Raw genomic sequence first — 18,639 nt, 5'->3', positions numbered from 1 at the left:
TAAAGGCATTAGTACACTCCTAGAAAATCTAGAACGAGAAGTGGGATCTTAGCAATGCATGCACGCTTATGTTAAGAGAGAGGACAGAGAGAGAGAGAGAGGCACACAAGTGATTTGACAATGACCAAAGTTGAGGTAGTGTTTGAATTTCTGTTTTCTAAATGGGTCCAATTCCAAGTCCAAATCAAAACTTTGGCCACCTTGATGATTCACTGCTTCTTGACAAAACCAAAATTACCTTTAAATTTTTTATTTTTTTTTCCTTTTTATCTTTACCTTTTTAATAAACTTGGCAATGGCAATTGGCAATTGGCATGGTCTCTTTTACATCTTTCAGTAAAAAAAAGACACCCCCCTCCCGGGCATTTGATGACAGTAAAACAGCAGCAGCACTGGATAGCGTCGTTTCTGGAACCATGGGGAACATTCGAGCACCATGGCAGACTAGCGGTAGGCATGAAACAATGTCGTTTTCATTAGCATGTCACGTTTCCTTCCCTTAGTTTAGGGAATGTACTTCCATGCTAAAATCCCTATCTCCCTCCTAACGTGACAACGCAAGTGTTTTTATCTTTTTTCTCAAGTGATCAATCAAGTTAATTAAGAGAGAAATAGAGAGGTAATGATACTCCATGATACGTAAACGATACCAAAACTAAAATCCTTTTCTTTTGGGGCTTAAGAAATCAAAGACTCAATTCTCAAGTTTGTCGGTACATCATATGTGGTCATTTTGATTTTCTCCCTTTTCTTTTGGTGCAACCTCACAAACTTTATGCTAGAGGAGAAAACCCTAAATCTATACGAGAATACCTAATTAACTAAATGGTTTTCATTTACCGTACTCAGTTTTACAAATGAGAGAAAGAGACTTGCACTAATAATTTGAGTCCAATATATTCATATCAAACAGATACACACAAACATATGTAAACAAGCGTGTTAGATAGTCAGTCCAATCATTCTAGTTTAGAAATCATATCAGATTTTGATTCTTTGACTCATAAAGTTTGGCTTAAATTAGAAGCTTGCAATATGTCCTTGGAAAGGAATAGCTAGTGTCTGTGTTATGGCAGTTCACTCTTGTGAGGGTCGAGGAAATTGATAGACGAAGCATTTCAGTCTCTTCTTGACCACCATCGTGTAATTCACTAACGTTAGAAATCGATCCCAAAACATATCTGGAAGTCCCTAATCAATGAGCCACCTAGTAGTGGTTATATGTCCTTGGACTCTAAGGAGTTAACATTATCCATCCATATGCCTATAATTAAAAGCCTACTACGTCATTCATCAAATAAATTCCATTATTTCCAATCTTCATTGATCCCTTTGACTTGATCGAGAAAGTGGGAGAGACTATACATATGTATATCATCACCCACTTAGTTATATGGATGATGGCATCAGCCCCATCATAACATACATATATATATATATATATATGGTTTAAAATGCAGCCACTTAGCATGGTCTGACCATCCCCCCGAGTCCACGTTAATGATGATTTCCTTGTTGAATGATGTTAAATGGGGTGGTTTGCGTGGCAGCGTGAAAGCAAAGCCAGCAGCATGCACGATCCAGCCACCCTTTGGCCATGGAAATCAGATTAAGATATATAGTCCGCATGGTGCAACACACTTGATTATTATCAGTTTTTGTATTCTCTTTTTCGATCTTTTGCTAATTAAATTATTTTAACTTGTTTTACCTTAGCTCATAGTGTACTTGGTTACCATCATGAAGCTAATTGGACCCTCATGATCTTGTTGTTTCATCATCTTAATCCTTAACCTAGTACTCCCATAAAAGGGTCATGTATCCAGATTCATGTAAAAGATTTGCAGTTCAGTTAGTCAAAAGTAATTATTTTACCGCTCAGGTCCTGTTTTAATTAGACTATCTCTTTGCATTATCAAATGCATAAATAAATCAAATAAGATAGGAAATTTACTTAAATGATCAAACTACAAATCTTTGCTGAAATGACCTGGGATCTTGTTAATACATTGTCACTATTTGATTTTGATCAATTCAACAATTAGAAATTGTTAGCACCATATCCAAATTGGCTATGTGAATTACAAATATATACATCTATTTCACCTTGGTAGTAATGTGATATTGGAAGGTTCAATAATATTTAACACCATTTGAATTATAAAATCCAAATTATTTAGTCATCGCTCAAGTAATGGAATTCATGACTATCATGTTGTCTTCCATGCAGATGCAACGCTGTCTGTTTCAGGTTATACATTTCAAGTTAAAATTTACATATATGAAGTCATTTAAACTGAAGTAAGTGATGGATTGTCCTGCTAGATAGAACTTTTTTTAATTTATGTTTAGCTGTATTTCAAATTCGAACCTTATTTCTTTTAGTGTAAATTAGAATAGTGGTATTGCTTGTAATAAAAAAAATAAACCAAACCTTAATTTATAACAAACTTGGAGATCCTGCTTCATTTGACTAGTTTTAATATTTGCCCAAATGGAGCATTTTAAAACAGAAACAAAGACCCATCTTTTTCAGTTTAGTTGGAAATCTTCTTTGAGTTTTGCAGATTCAATAACATCTGGTACATTGCATTCGCAACAAAAGGAGACCTCTGCGTGTCAAAAAAAAAAAAAAAAAAAATCTGATCAAATCACAATCTTGGATTTGCATTAATGCTCACAACTTGGATAATATTTGACTGTTTGACTAATGCTAATCATATTAGATGCACTTAACTATAAGAACACTACCTCAAATCTAGAATCCCGATGAGTTAGAGATGTAAGCTGTTTAATCTGCTTGTGCAACGGATCTAGTTTTCACCAATCCAACGGGATCCTCTTCGAATCTTTTTGGTGAGGATCTTGAGAATTCGTAAATTGTGTTTGTTCATCGTATATCGTACAATTAATTTTTGTTAAATGTTTAATTTTAAATAAAAATATTTAAAATAATTTCTGATCTCACGATGTACGATGAACAAACACGATTCACGGATCTCAGGATCCTCACAAAGAGGATCTGGCAAGAATCTCGATTCTTCACCAATTAGCCATTCAGTTTCTGCCAAGTGTCATGGTCGTGCAGATGCAGACCAAGAATATACTGGGAGCTTGGTTGGCTTCCTTTTCCAACAATTGTTGAAAAGCTAGCCTTTTTTCCATCGAAACAAGCGAGTGGTACGTAGTACATTGCTAATCTAGCAGATCTTCATCAATGCAAATCCCGTTGCCTCTGGAGATTAGAAATGCAACAGACAAAGGACAACAAAAGATGTTAAAAAATGGTGCATACTTAAACCATAATATATAATATAAAAAAACCCCTAATATATAATATTTGTACACATATATAATACCATGTTCACCAGGAGGGCGAGCCTTATCATAGTAAAGAGATTGTTTCTTTGTGATTGAAAGGTCATGAATTCAAGTCGTACATGGAACATTCTCTTTGCAACAAGGATAAGGTTGCATGCAAAAGACGTCTCCCCCTTCTCAATCCTTGCAAGATGAGAGCCTTATTGTCTTGAAATTGCATTTTTTCTTTATCTTCACTCAGGAGTCAAGCGATTGAATTGAGGTTTTTAAAAATAATTTTTAAATGATGATGATAAGAAAAAAAAAATGAACCATACTAAGAATGAAGAGTTTCCTCGGAAGTGAGAGAAGTACTAAAATATCGATCCACTTGATATACATCATCTTAAAACCCTCCGATTCTTTATAAATTATATACACATGCATGTCAAATCCCTTCTATGCAGTATCTTATGTGAAAAAAAGGATGCATTAGAACATAACTTGGCAGTTGGCATTGGCCTTTTGATCTTGGACAAGATGAAAATTATAATAATTAATTAAACAAGTTGTATGTGTTGAGAGAGAGAGAGAAGCACTTCCATCAAGACATGGAGATAGATAGATGTAGGAAGGGGGTGATGGTTTGCCTATTCGTTTTCCGACAAGTAAACAAAGGAAATCGTCTCTGCCGTTCCATTGGTAGGCAAAAGCTACGGCAAAGTAAAAAAGAAACAAATCTTCGAACATCATCTCTCTCCGTCTCTCTCTCCCCCCCTCTCTCTGTGCCCAATTCTTTGAATTGTTTTATCAGAGACACCCAGTTAGTTCCACCAACCCAATAAGGCAACAAGACCACACTTCCCGCTCACCATGTGGTGTGGAATGAGTAATCTAGTGCCCTTTTTTTTAATCTCATATATATCCCCATTTTCTCTACATAAAAAAACTGCAATATCTTTTTTTTATATAATATATAATGTTATTTAGACACAAAATAGTGGAGTTAAGGGATCAATGGATTCTAATGACCCTAATGGTTATGCTTAGGTTTTCACTAATCTCATTCGGTGTTCAGTCTTGACCTCATTATTTAATATTTTACCTGAAATCTTTGATGAATTGTCGTTAAGAAATATCAAAGGTAAAGGAAAAAGAGATTAAGGGTTGTGTGGTTGGGAGCTTCTTTAATTGTGTTCCGGTTGTATTAAGCTTCACTATCGAACACACTTAACCAACTACATTATTGATCTTTTGAAGCTTACAAACAAATTTAGGATGTTCATTATCCTCGTAAACCATGAGGCTGCCTCATTTAGACTTCTTCATTTCATCCTCCATGGTTTTTAACATCTAACTGTCTAAGCTTCCAACTATTTGTAGCATTTAAAATCAAGATACGCCTCGCAGTTGTATGCCTGATAATTGGTCTTTACTACTCCTTACCTCAATCCCCGTATCACTTAAAGGGTGACATCACTGAAGCGAGTCTAAAGGCCGAAGAGTGATCTTTGAATGCTTTTACGCATCCTTACTAATAGGAAGTCCGTAGCAGTGAGGCTTAACAGATAAAGAAAATGGTGGATACTTCCACTAGTTGGGTAGAAGGTGACGACCCTAATGAATCGAATATGAAAATGGTTGTTAGCTACATCTGTACTCAAATTCTTTCATCGTCCCCGACATCGATGATCAACCCCGGGCACATTCTGTCTGTCTCACTCAAGGAACAAGGTTCAACACCTGGATATCCACGGACAAGGAAAGGTAGAGAAGAAAGCATTATCTTATAGAGGCGTAGGTGAGATCACATGTATTATAGCATGTATGCTAGCTAGTTAAGCATCTCTACACCACATGTGGCTCTTCCAAGTCAACCCTAAGGCCCCGCACCAGCCGCTACCCTTCGATGAATTCAAACAACATATATACCAGAGAGTGGTATTTGCACTATAGAAATATCACTACCATATCTAACGGCGCCTTTAAAAATGTGGTTTATGGCCAACTCATGGGTCAAAATCCTATTTTATGTTGGCATATCAACTTGCAGGCATATCAACTTGCACTTAGTGCAAATTTAATCATTTTAGCTTTTTTTTTTTTTTTTTTTTTTTTATATATAGAATACATGTTCCTACAGAAATTTAAAATACATCATGATCAAGTGAGAATTATTAAGCAATATATACTAAATAAACTTTCTTATTTCATATAGGATCTAATAAGTGTTGAGAGTATCGATTCTATATTGGAAAAATAAGGGATCTTGCATGTGCTTATAAGATATTGGGCTACTCCTTATATTGCTAATTGAGTTTATAGTGAAACTTCAACTTCATTCATGGTCTCAAAGAAGGTTGTCTCACGTGTGAAGGCCAACAATCACGTGCTCCACATCATCCGATTTGTATTGTCCACATGTTAGGCTTGAAAATTCGTTACAAGTGAGAGGGTGTGTTGAGAGTATTAATCCCACATTGGAGAAATGAGGAACCTTGCATATGCTTATAAGAGGTTAGACTAGTCCCTATATTACCAATTAATTTTATGATAAAACCTCAACTTCATTTAATAAGTCCTTCAGGTTAACTCAAATGGTACGTGAATGATAGATCACGAAACATGTTAGGGTTCAACTTCCTCAAACGTAAAGAAACTAAATACATCTTATTTGGTAGTATTCTTCTCTTCCCATACTTTTCTTCTTAAATTGGAGCTTTTCCATTTGGTATCTTTCCTCCTCGAGCTAAAGTTATTGGATTGAATAAATAATACACGACAAATAAATCAATTGACGAGAAAGGTAGTTTATTTCTTCACAACAATCAAAAGGAAAAACCAATGATGGCATGGCCCTCCCCCTCCATTTTAGTAGAACAAACAGCATCTAAGAAAAAGCTTTATCAGCACTGAACAGCCTCCACAACAGTTCCTCCTTACCGACTAATGCCTTAACTACAAAATTAACCACACGTCTTGTGCATGTGGGCGTGGCAGTTTTGCTCAAATTCACTCCCTCAAAACTCAAGGAATTGTTCACATGTTATAATATAAATGAACGACATAGTTGTCTCTTCTTAAAGTTTTCTACAATTACTACAAAATTAACCACACGCTGGCAATTTTTCTCAAATTCAGCCCCTCAAAACTCAAGGAGTCATTCACATGTTATGATATAAATGGACGACATGGTTGTCTCTTCTTAAAGTCTTCCACAATTTTTTTATTTTTTTTTGAAATTTTGAGTTTGCCTATTGTGAACAGGAATCAAACTCACACATATAGGAGACATTTTTAATTTTGACGGGAACATAAGTGGTATAACACGTGTTTTAATAAATGGAAAATTTTACTTTTTAAGTTATTAACTTTTAGCACACATATCATATCATTTGTATAATAACACGTGATGTACCACTCCGTGTATTGATTACATTGAAAAATATCTCCACATATAGTGGGGAAAAACTTGATACTTCTGAGTGAATTTAGTTTTTGAGTAACATACATGTCATGAGTTTGAGTCCCGTAAAATCGTATGCCACTATATTAAAGTCACATCACTTACGCGTTATAAAAATCGCACTCAAGTAGCCTGATTCATACATATGAGAATCAAACTGACACAAACTATCGTGAAAAGCTAGAGTAATTGGTGAGAAGGTTTTTTAGTGTACTTATCACTTTGCATGGTATTACCATACTGTATCATCAACCCATATCATAAAACATAGTCAAATCAAGTAATAATACATGTGAACATCGCACAAAAAATTACTCGCCATCTTTTGATTTTATTTAAATTTATTATTTATTTATTAGACTATATGTAACGCCCAGAACACCTCACGAGCTTAATTTACATTTACAAAAGCTTAGCCAGAGCTTTCTTCCTCTCTCTCTCTCTCTCTCTCTCTCTCTCTCTGCAACTCCCACACTTCAGTTATATCTTCTTCTTCTTCTTCTTCTTCTCAAATTTAAACATTTTTTTTTTGGTCTGACTAAACATTTTTGTTTAATTTCGCATAAAATATATATTCATGGCACTTGAGACTCTCCTTCTCAAGGTGAAGACAGCAATCTCCCACCGTTTTGACGCCGTACGGACCTCCACCCACCACCTGCACCACCCACTCAAACCGATAAGAAAATCAAACGTCGGGGTCTTGGCCTTCGAGATCGCCGGCCTCATGTCGAAGCTCATCCACCTCTGGCAGGCACTGTCAGACAAGAACATGATCCGCCTCCACAACGAGTCCATCTCCCTCGAAGGTGTCCGAAAGATCGTCTCAAACGACGACGCTTTCCTCCTCGCTCTCGCCTGCGCTGAGCTCGTTGAGAATCTCCGCCTCCTCGCCAACTCAATCTCCCGACTCAGCACCCAATGTGAGGACTCCCACCTCCGCTCCTTCGACCGCCTTTTCCTCGAGTTCGCCAACTCCGGCCACGATCCGTACAATTGGGTGCTCGGATTTAAAGAGATGAACACCAAAAACGTCAAGAAGTTGGAGAGGTATGTGACGATCACGTCCAGTCTCCACAGAGAGATGGACGAGCTCACCGCTCTTGAAAGCGCGCTGGGCAAAGCGTGGAAGTACAACGAGTACGGGACTAATCATTCCGCGCCGATGACTAGTAGTACTAAAGAGCAAAAGATCGTCGATCTTCAGCAAAAGATTGGCGATCTTCAGCAGAAGATCGTGTGGCAGAGAAATGAGGTGAAGTATTTGAAGGGCAGATCATTGTGGAGCCGAAGCTTCGACACGGTCACTTGGGCTATGGCGAGGTCGATTTTCACCGTTCTTGCTAGGACAAAGCTCGTTTTCGGCATCGGACAATGCCCGCCATCAACGTTGCCTCGGAGCCTCTCGGCTTCGGCGACTGTCCATCCGTCCAACCAAACTGCGTGCCATTTTGTATCTGGCCCATTGAGATCCCCAAAGCTTGATAAGGAAGATAACATAAATTCTCTATACCAGACGTCTGTTGTAAGTACTACACATCAAGACAATAAAAGTTCTCTATGCAGGACGTCTGTTGATATGAAAGACAGTTCGAAAGACGCTGGGTTTTTCGAGTCCAACTCGAAGCTCCTGAAGCCACCATCAAGCACGTTAGGCGCAGCGGCGCTGTCACTACACTACGCCAACTTGATCATAGTGATGGAGAAGATGATCAAATTCCCACAAATGGTTGGCGTCGACGCGAGGGACGATCTATACTCAATGCTGCCGAGCAGCGTAAGGTCTTCGCTACGCGCCCGGTTGAGAGGTGTCGGGTTTTGCGCAAGTGATCCGGTGCTAGCTGGCGAGTGGAGGGAGGCCTTGGGGAGGATCCTAGGGTGGTTGGCGCCGTTGGCGCACAATATGATAAAGTGGCAAAGCGAGAGGAGCTTCGAGCAACAAAACATGGTGCCGAAAACAAATGTGATGCTTTTGCAAACTTTGTTTTTTGCAAACAAGGACAAGACCGAGGCTGCCATAACTGAGCTGCTTGTGGGGTTGAATTATATTTGCAGGTTTGAGAGGGAGATGACGGCTAAGGCATTGTTTGAATGCAATAACTCCATTAATGGCTTGCTCAATTTGCAGAGTTCTAGCTAGTTAGTGAAGGAGAGAGAAGAAGAATCACACTTTTGTGTTTATTTTAGTTTATATTTTGGATTTCAATTTTGATTTCTGAAATTTTACCGTTGCTGGTTTTGATTGAGCTGCGTTTTAGATCCTCGAGGGTTCCTTTTGGTATCGAATTCTCGTTTGTATATGATGAAATAAATAGATATAAAATGTAAATGATTTGTTCTTGAGATATTTGTCGAAATCAGAACCAGGAGATTATGAATTTTGAGAGTATAGTTCATGCATGATCATGTGAAAATATTTGTTGATACTCTGAACCAATAAATATCACAAAATATAATTTCAAAATAAGATGAATATTTTCCAGTGGACTTGTAATACATGCGTTTGGTTACGAACGATTAATTAAACAATTAAACTCGACTACCATATAAATTCTATTTAAACAAAATTTTAGATGCAAGAATAAATGCTTTTATTAACATTTTAGGTACGATCCATAGCTTGGGTACCATACAAACAAAAAGGGGTCATATAATGAGATTGGTAGTAGGTGGTATTTTTATTTTCTTTTAATCAGCACAGGGAATCTTCTAACACTACTTCATCATCATTATTGGCCAACACTATGCGTTTCTTTGATTTATTTCAAATTCAATTTATTCTAACATAAAGATTTTTTAGGGTGCCGAAAATACGGGATGGAACTAGTTGTATCTCTTGCATGAGCTGTATCTCTAGCATAGGGAATGCGTTTCTTTGATTTATTATTCTTATAAAGTAATACAATTGATTATAATTTAAAAAAATTCGATTAATGTATCATGATATTTGGTGTAACGAACTATATTTCTAACATACTTAAAATATTTCTCATTCCAATGGTAGATACTCGGTAGTTGGTACTGAATACTTTATTAAAAAGGACTCCCACTTAAACTCTGATTTTAAATAGCCTTTTAATTTTCGGTTAGAGAATAATCTAGCCTTTTTATTGTGACCACTTTCTTTTATTTTCCTCAGTATTCTATTAGGAACAGTAGATACAAGTAAAAAATTATGTCAAAGTGGAATTTTTTTTCAATATGATCAATCATTATTCAAGCACATTTTCTGCTCATAAAAAATAATTTTTTGATATGGAATTTGTAGCTTAATAAGAGTTTGCAATTTCGAGTTTGAATTTTTCTTCTCCAATATCAATTGAATAAAAAAAAAAAACTTACTCTAATTTATGAAACGGTCGAAATTAATTCACCTAACTTACATTCGCAACCGCAAGACGATAAAAAAATGAATTTATCCAATTGAATCATATAAATCCAGGAAGGACTTCATGTGAACATGTGAGCTGAATCTCTAACTCTCGGCCAGACCCAAACACTAGAGGACTAAAAACCAAACACACAAATTCAAACAAATAGAATAAAAAAGTGTTTGATCCTCCAGCTAATGGCATTTTGCTTATAATACATAGTGAAATTCATATAATTGCAACGATGCATTGCCCCACTTGTGTGTGTGTGTGTGTGTGTGTGTCTGTAAGATTCTTCATTGACATTCATGTGATCAACATATTTGATATGTGTTAAAGCACTTCAAATTGAACCATTTGGCATTTAAAGACAACATATAGCCTATAGGGCATTGAGTGTGTTTGTTTTGAATTAAAAAATCGAATCTTGAGATTTTTTTTTCATTTGTACCGATACGAATCATACTGTAGGAGGGGCGGATTAAACACATAACCTCAAGGGAAAGAAGTGTTTGATTGATATGTTCTGAGCGTTTGGAGAGTACTGAGTGTTTGATGTTCTTTTACCGGCTAAGAGACGGATTGTTTCTATGCATGTCATCGATTCCATTATTGTGTATTGACATGTTTTGACACACTCCGACCGAAATCAAGGCGTCCCAACACGCCTTGATTTCGGTGTGTGTTGGGGGCTCAAAGCGAACAATATCGTGCTACGGTGAAGTCGGGCCCGAGAAGTGGTTCCGCCCGGACCGGGATATGACATGTTTTGATACACCATTGACAATATCGATATTATATCGATGGTTTGTCCATTGCTTTATATAAATCAGGCATCATGCATAAAAAAATTGTAATAACTAAATTTCTGGTTTGATTGTAAGCCAATTAACTCAAACAATTATGATGTGTGTCAATGTATAACTAATGACCTAAAATCAAAGGGAAAAGAATTATAAACTTGAAATTGAGCAACTAAACTAGACAATGATATGCCTCCTAGATTAAGTTGATCACCTAAAATTCTAAACCCTCCAAGCCAACTTATCACCATTGCAAAGAGGGTTTTGCTTGGTCAAAAGATCTTGTCCAGTCTTCTTGTAATCCACACAGCATGAGTGTTCTTCAGGGTACCTATGCTTCCCACAAAACACACCGCCGCAGCGGCACTCAAACCCCTTGGGTCCAACCCTTTTCTTGCAGCTCAAGCACCTCTTTTTCTCTGACGAATCCGAAGAACCTTGTGATGATTGTGAAGGCAAAGAAGAAATAACAGCTGCGGTAGCAGTGGAGTTTGAGACAATGAGGGGTTTGTCCGCTGAAGCTAAACCTACTATGGCTGCAGGCTTAGCAAACTGCTCTTCTTTTAGACACTCTCTGTAGCACTTTGAGCACATGTTCATGTTTGTCACAGAGCCAAAGAAGCCGCAGCGTTTTGCGCAGCGTGGAGGCTCCATGTTGATGTCGTTTCGTGACTCCATATTTGGGTTCTTGAATATCTTTTTGTTTCTTTGGCAATCACACTAGGGAAGTGGAAAAGAGAACTTGAGACTTCGGACGAAGAAGTAAATGCTCTTGATCAACTAAACTAGAAGCCTTCGCGGCGTAGTTCTACTTCTTACTGGGGATTCGGGATTAAGCTTCTTAATTAATTAGGTTTTGATTATTAGTGAAGAGGTTTGGCAAGTATGTGAGTGGTTTTATATTGCGAAGGGGGCGGTCGTACTTAGTAGCGTAGGATTATGACTGGTATGAATTTCCTTTTCTTCTTAGGATTGGTTTCTAATTTCCCTACTCTGTAAAGATTTCTAAATGTTTTTTATTTCCTTCTTTTTCTTGTAAGTTGGCGGAGTGCAACTTTGTTCACTCTCATTAATTATCGTCAGATTAGTTAAGTTTAATTGATTTAAAACACGAAATTCAAAATTTAAACTAATCTAACGACAAACAATGAAAAAGTCAAAGTCACTCTCACTGTAAGAGGGTGAGCCAAAATGCACTCAAGTTGGTGGGTATTTTGGGGATTTTATCATAACCATTTGATGTTTTAAATTTTAAGGGCTTCTTTTGCACACATCATCCATGTAGTGTATGTCAATGATACTATGGTGAAAATTCTTTGGACCATTATGTGCGTCATTTTCAAGGGCAAGAGCATCTTTTCAAGTCAAACTTATAGATCGAAAAAATAAAAAAGAATGACCCTAAGACAACAAGGCATTCCACTTTGCGACGGTCAGAAAGAAATGTCTATCGTACGCAGCTTTACTCTTACTTTATAAAGAGGCTGATCATTTCACTTGTCTTTTTGGTCAGAAAAGAGCAAAATGAAATCAAGTGAACTAATCCATCAATTACTAATAAGCTCTGAATGAATACAGTAAACACAAGTGGTCGATGATGTGTACCCATTTTCCCAGGTTTAAACGAGTTGAAATCAAGTAGAAAAATATAATACAAGCACAGAGCAGGTATGCCTAATCTACTCGAAGATGGTTCAGTTAGCTTGAAAAATGTTAGTTGCAAATTTCTAACCCACCAGCGTCAATCCTTAAACCCCCTTAGTATAAAACACGCACTGCAACACCCTAATCGGTAGACAAGCAACTGAGTCTGATGGCAAACTCTTACAAGAAGCAGGTAAGAGAGCCACCTTCAGTTCCTTTTCTATGGGAAGAAAGGCCGGGAATCGCCAAAAAAGACTGGAAACCGGAGTTTTCTTCGAGTTGTTCATTTCCACCCCCTCCGGTCAAGTTTATAGCCTGTGTCCCGTTTGAATGGGAAGAAAAGCCAGGAACACCGCTACCATCTTTCTCAGAACCAACAATGGAATCAGTATCTCCTCTGCAGCCGCTGATGCTTCTCACTTACCCGTCACCTCCAACAAGCGCTGCCTCTCACCAACATTATCATGATGGTAAGCATGAAGATTACAATGGCGATGGAGAAGAAAGTATGCTTCAGTTGGAGTTTGAAGCATTTGATTTTGAAACAGATGATTCATTTCGCTCAGCTCCTTCTCTACTCGCAAACTGTCTTGTTCCATCCGTGGCACTTTCTACTGCTATTCCAGCACATGAAACCAGAGTCACCACACCAACAGAAGATAAGCGTGATTGGCCCAAGACGCCTTCCTCACCGGCATCAGATTCAGGCAGCAGTACTGGCAGCTATGCAACTGGAGCTTCAAGCCTGATGGGGGCTTCGTTTTTGGAATGCCTCTTTCCACTGATTCCTGCCAATGCTGGATTTCTTGAAAAAACGGGGCAATCAGACAAAACCTCTCTTGCTCCAACAGAAGCAGAGAGTACATATTTTGATCGCGAAAGTAATGGCAGTGCTATTTTTAGGAGGCCGAGAACACTTGGAGAGCTGATAATGATGAGTCGACGGAGTAGTTGCAGGAGGAAAGCTGTTCAAATGAGAAAACACAATTTCTCAATCGTAAATTTCTGTTCTTACTCTTACGTTCACTGTTGTTTTCTAAGTTTATTTGGTTTCTAACCTACTCCGGAACAAACATGGCTGTACCAAATACTAGTTTCATATAGATTCAGAAAACGAAGGAGAATTACATATATCAACTGTAGGTCATTCCTTCTGACAGCACCAAGATTTCATAAACTGTTACTCTTTCCTGAATGCATCAATGGCAGGAACTCATGAAGAATAAAGGTTTTGGATGCGGTATCTTTGGAACTGGAATCAAGGTGATAGAAGGGCTCTACAGCAAGAGGAAGAACTTGCCGACACTAAAACTGATGTGAAGAAAAACACTGCTTAGAGTTTAAGCGAGCTACGCAGCTTCCAGTCAACCCTCCAGATGATGAAAAGTATATAGCTGTCCAATATGTACCAAATTTCGTACTATGCAAATACCTCAAGCGAGCTACGCTTGAATGTGTGTGTAACTTCAATATCAAATCTGTGATTATCCACAACATACCCCTCTACTAGAGTTATATCAGCTTTGACTTAGAGAACAACGCCAAAAGCACCCAAAGAGCTTTATAGCAACAAATTTGAAAAAAACTTCAACTAACTAGAAGATTTAATTGTTTCAGTAACTTTCCGGATCCGGTCTATAACTACAGGAACATCTTTTGGAGTCAAAGTAGTAAAACAACATCTGAACCATCCTGGTTCTATGCAATGGCAGGCTGAACCAGGAGTCACATTGATCTTGGCAATGTTCAACAGCTTATCCCATAACTCAAGTTCCCCCTTCTCACCATAAGAGCGAATTAATCCACTCATATCAGCCCAACAGTATAAACCAGCACTGCTCTTTGCACAATTGATTCCTAATTGTTGCAAACTAGCCACAAATAAATCGTACAAATCTTTTACCCGCTTTTTGTTGATCTGTAGGTATTCCTGAATGAATCTTGTATCTGAAAGCATCGAAATAATAAGCCGCTGGGTCAGAGAAGAAATGGGAGAAAATCTTGTTAACTTTTTAGCAGCAGCCAACACACTCTCATTATATGAATATAAAACCCCAACCCTAAATCCTGGAATAGATAGGTCTTTTGAAAGACCATATATTATGTGAACCCTGCTCTTCTCAAAATCTTCTGAGTCAACAATTTCTGCCATGCTCACAAACTCCTCACTTCCATACATAGACCCGGCAAATATTTCATCAGAGATGATATGGATGTTCTTCTCTTGGGCAAAATCTAGAAGACTGCACAGCATTTCCCTTGAAAGTAAATTACCCACAGGATTCGAAGGGTTAGAAATGAGAACTCCCTGCACCTTCACTCCTCGTTTTCTAGCTTGACCGTATGCTTGATCTAGAACAGTTATATTCAAAGTGAAGTTGTCAGTGCTGCGACAGTGGACAGGAATCAGCTCCACTCCTGTTCGCCATCTCATATCCCTGTCAAAACTGCAAGTGTGTTTGTCTAATTAACTGCTGCAGAAGATTTGTGCAAACAATTATGATATCTGCATTGACTAGGAAAATGGGTTCTAGCAATACTGAGTTTCAAAGAGACTGACAAATATTACCCAGGATAATAAGGTGTGGGAACGAGAAATGCATTTCCATGGTCTGCTAAACAGAAGCTTAATATCTCGACTGCGGGTGTTGCACCAGATGTTAACACTATTTGGGATGGGTCAAATGACACTGATCTTCCCATGATCTGAGACATAAAACTCGCCATAGCCTGCAAATCCAGAAAGAGGATTTTTATTTTTTATCATTTACATGAAATTTAACAACACTAACAATCCAACACAGTTGCACTTCTTTTCAAAAGTCATAGAATTGAATCATATTTCCTAAAATATTCTTCAAAATCAGAACCTAGAATGACTACAGCCACAAATATTTGCAGGCCACATGCTTCACTCTCATGAATCAATATGATGAAAGAACGATCGGCTACGAAAATTCAAAGCAATGTAGCATAGCACTTTGCAAATTGGGTAGTGCTATCCACACACCAATTTTTACTTCTCCCTCTCAATTTTCGGCCATTGGAAAAATGGGCGTGTAAATAACACTATCCTACAAATTACGCAACCGAAACTATATCAGAAGAGCGATTATACCGTATTAAAGTACCATCTCACTAAATTATCCAACAATGTTTCAGAGATTAGAAACAATCATACCACTTTCAGCTCAGTCATTCCATCAAACGGCTGGTACGCTGCAATCCCACTTATGCTGAAATGACCACCCTCCGTTCCCACAATCGATTCCATCAAATTCTCCGAAACCCATTTCTCAATCAAATCCAAACACAGCTGCAACCACACCCCAGAAAATTAAAAAGTCGAACTTTACATAAAGTCCCCTGCGAAAATATAAATTACACAAAACCCAACAAAATCTCACCCTGTTCTCGGACAATCCGAGTTGAATAACCCCATCCGGATTATCCACCCTATCGTACGGGTCCTCCGAAGCCCTGTCCAATCCGATATAGTACGGCGAGTCGTTGGGCTTCGCAACCCAGCTCGCCCGGGAGGATATCCGGACCCGTCCCATGGACCCGCGGGTGGACAAGCTGGACCGCGACAGCGTTCTGGGGAGCTCCGCCAGGTTGGAGGAGGACTGGGAGGGGGAAGGTGGATCGGGTTTGGAGGGTCGGCGTCGTTTTAGGTAGAGCTGGAGGCAGTAATAGAGAGCACAAGGGATTAGAGAGCCGAGGATGAGGCCGCCTCTGCCTTGGACGACGCCTTGGAGTGGCACAATCAGTCTCATCGCGGTGACTCCGGTGGGCTTGTTTCGCGTTGGGTCGGAGTGGGTTCGCGGGTCCGGGTCTCGAGCTGTAGTGGGAGGGTTTTGGGTTGGCAGTTGGTTGGCGTGGAGGGGTAGAGTGAGATTCGAGAGCCCTGCGAGGGAAGTGTGTGTTTTGCAGTTTTGCTTACAGAAACTTTTGGTCTGTTTATGATTGGCACCTGCCAGTTTCGATTTTTGCATCTTTTGTTGGCGTACAAACATAATCCTCCTATTTTTACTAATTAATAAAATATTCATTATCAACCAAAATTCTATAAAATTATCAGTTTAATCATCTAATTAAAACAAAACATGAATAAGAAATATGAGACAAAAATGTAATTTCGCACAACCAAATTTTACTTTTTTTTTTCAAAACCTCACCTACATATAATCCTAACATATCTCTAATTAAAAAAAATAAAAATTTAAAAACAAAAAAAAAACTTCTCACTTCCCCATTTTCTATCACTTTGTTCCTCTCTCCTTCTATTTAAAAAAACAAAAATAAATTTTTTCCTCACACTTTATATATGCCCATATGCTAGTAATAACAAAAAGAACGAAATTTCATTCTTTTTGGGGGTAAAGATGTATTTTTGAATCAAATGCTTTTCTTATCATATTTTTCATACTGTATTTGTAACCGTAGAAACTTTTAAGGGAAGTGATTCCTTTTTTTTTCTTCCTACTTTATAAAAATGAGGATTAGTTGTAGAGTACACACCATATCGAACTTCAACGATCCAAACCTTCTATTTTTCAAGTTGCACTTCATAAATCATCCTTACAAAATATTAGCCAAATCGGAAATGTTGAAGACATTTAATTGAGTTCAAAGAAATTAACGAATATTTTTTTGGATGAATCCAGGGTATCCCCACACGTAGGCGAGGACTAATCCCTCGAGTCGGGTCGGACCCCATTCGGGGGCAAGCTCTCCCAATACTGGCTTCTCCATTCACAAGACTCGAACTCGAAACCTTGCTTCACAATACTTTGTTTTATAAAAAACAATGAAATTTTATCTTGATAATTAAATATGCAAATGGTTTCGGATTGAATTGAATTTTTGCAAGGATTATTTATGAATCGAGACTTATAAAATAAACGATTCGGATTGTTAAAGTTCGATATGGAGTAAGCGCCACACTTAATCCCCATTTTTTGAAAAAAATAGAGATCTTTTTGCATAAGGGGCCGTTATCTAATAAAAATGAGATGCACATGTATATGGATCCTAATTCTATTAGAGAGATTGAAAAAAAATTTAACGTGCTCAAAACAGTAGTTGTACCATATGTCATGATACAAATACTATATACTTTTTGATGTTTTGAGCACACTGAAAAATATCTGTGAAAGATGATAAAATGTAAACGGCTTCATGAATGATGGCAGGCCTACCAAATATAAAATAGGGGTTGTTTGTTTATTTGTCAAACCCACCTGGTGCAATGGTTGGTGTGGTCTCACTTGTTGACCTCAACGACTGCTATTGCTACAACACAGCAATTTTCCAGCTCAGCTGCCTATATTGCAAAGATGTAAACATTCTTTTTCTTCATGTCCGATCGCATTGTTAATCACCTCTCTAATTCGATTAAATGGTTGAGACAAATGCTGACTCATCACATCACTTTCATAGATTCGGTCTCCTTGCAATCTAGAAAGTCATCTGCAACCTAAGCAGAAATATTCCACCACAATTTATTCGTGCTCTCTGTTGATAGGGCGTTTAGAGCAGTTGCCAAGTTGGATTTCAGATCTTCAACACCTCGTCAGGGTAAGGATTTTTTGGTCAAGGTTGAGAGATTCCCCATTAAAAGCCCTTCAAAGTCTACCTAATCTGTTGAAGCTAGTTTTGAAAATCAATGCATATGATGGTGTGCAGCTACATTTTGAGGAAGGAGGATTTCAGAAGCTGAGGCATCTGGAACTCAGGGACATGGTGGGACTAAATTCATTGATCATAGACAATGGGGTTATGCCTCTTCTGCAAGACTTTCACATTGGACCTTCCCCACGACTGAAGGAGGTGCCCTCTGGCATCCACCGTCTCCGAAAGCTGAGATATCTTGCTTTCTTTGACATGCCAAAGGAGTTTGAACGACATATGGATCCAACTAATGGATTGCAACATTCGATTGTTGAACATATACAAGATGTCCGCTTTAGTTACAAGTTCGGACCAAGATGGGGTTGTATATGAAACTCACGCCCTACGTGATTCCAACTTTTCTTTTTGGTAGAAGATTCCG

The 18,639-nt window shown here is 38.2% G+C and overlaps 4 protein-coding genes across 4 annotated transcripts; 2 read left to right on the top strand and 2 right to left on the bottom strand.

Moving 5' to 3' along the window:
• Positions 1-7,151: 7,151 nt before the first annotated feature.
• LOC137721354 (protein PSK SIMULATOR 1) lies at positions 7,152-9,144 on the top strand. Its single transcript, XM_068460452.2, has one exon. The coding sequence runs from the start codon at positions 7,344-7,346 to the stop codon at positions 8,904-8,906; it is 1,563 nt and encodes a 520-aa protein (XP_068316553.1). The 5' UTR covers positions 7,152-7,343; the 3' UTR covers positions 8,907-9,144.
• Positions 9,145-11,162: 2,018 nt separating this feature from the next.
• Positions 11,163-11,618, bottom strand: LOC137721143 (zinc finger A20 and AN1 domain-containing stress-associated protein 5-like). Its single transcript, XM_068460254.1, has one exon. The coding sequence runs from the start codon at positions 11,616-11,618 to the stop codon at positions 11,163-11,165; it is 456 nt and encodes a 151-aa protein (XP_068316355.1).
• Positions 11,619-12,465: 847 nt separating this feature from the next.
• LOC137721390 (putative aminotransferase ACS12) lies at positions 12,466-16,587 on the bottom strand. Its single transcript, XM_068460484.2, has 4 exons — positions 15,992-16,587; positions 15,766-15,900; positions 15,154-15,314; positions 12,466-15,031 (listed from the first exon to the last, which is right to left on the bottom strand). Exons 1-4 carry the CDS (start codon positions 16,577-16,579, stop codon positions 14,176-14,178), a joined length of 1,740 nt encoding a protein of 579 aa, XP_068316585.2. The 5' UTR covers positions 16,580-16,587; the 3' UTR covers positions 12,466-14,175.
• On the top strand, positions 12,752-13,904 carry LOC137721391 (hydroxyproline-rich glycoprotein family protein). The gene is made up of 2 exons (XM_088692684.1): positions 12,752-13,581; positions 13,794-13,904. Exons 1-2 carry the CDS (start codon positions 12,754-12,756, stop codon positions 13,902-13,904), a joined length of 939 nt encoding a protein of 312 aa, XP_088548810.1. The 5' UTR covers positions 12,752-12,753.
• Positions 16,588-18,639: the final 2,052 nt, after the last annotated feature.

Source organism: Pyrus communis, chromosome 1, assembly GCF_041283825.1.
Source record: "Pyrus communis isolate YQ-2024b chromosome 1, ASM4128382v1, whole genome shotgun sequence".
In the NCBI taxonomy this organism is placed as follows: Eukaryota; Viridiplantae; Streptophyta; class Magnoliopsida; order Rosales; family Rosaceae; genus Pyrus; species Pyrus communis.
The sequence above is the reverse complement of the archived record's forward strand: the minus strand, read 5'-3'. Positions and strand labels throughout refer to the sequence as shown.

Bases quoted from the DNA above. Each gene is read 5' to 3' on its own strand.
- LOC137721354 (XM_068460452.2), top strand. From the start codon at position 7,344: ATGGCACTTGAGACTCTCCTTCTCAAGGTGAAGACAGCAATCTCCCAC.
- LOC137721143 (XM_068460254.1), bottom strand. From the start codon at position 11,618: ATGGAGTCACGAAACGACATCAACATGGAGCCTCCACGCTGCGCAAAA.
- LOC137721391 (XM_088692684.1), top strand. From the start codon at position 12,754: ATGGCAAACTCTTACAAGAAGCAGGTAAGAGAGCCACCTTCAGTTCCT. The intron at 13,582-13,793 runs GTAAATTTCTGT...CATCAATGGCAG, and splicing joins GAAAACACAATTTCTCAATC to GAACTCATGAAGAATAAAGG.
- LOC137721390 (XM_068460484.2), bottom strand. From the start codon at position 16,579: ATGCAAAAATCGAAACTGGCAGGTGCCAATCATAAACAGACCAAAAGT. The intron at 15,901-15,991 runs GTGAGATTTTGT...GTGTGGTTGCAG, and splicing joins TCGGATTGTCCGAGAACAGG to CTGTGTTTGGATTTGATTGA. The intron at 15,032-15,153 runs GTAATATTTGTC...ACACACTTGCAG, and splicing joins CCCACACCTTATTATCCTGG to TTTTGACAGGGATATGAGAT.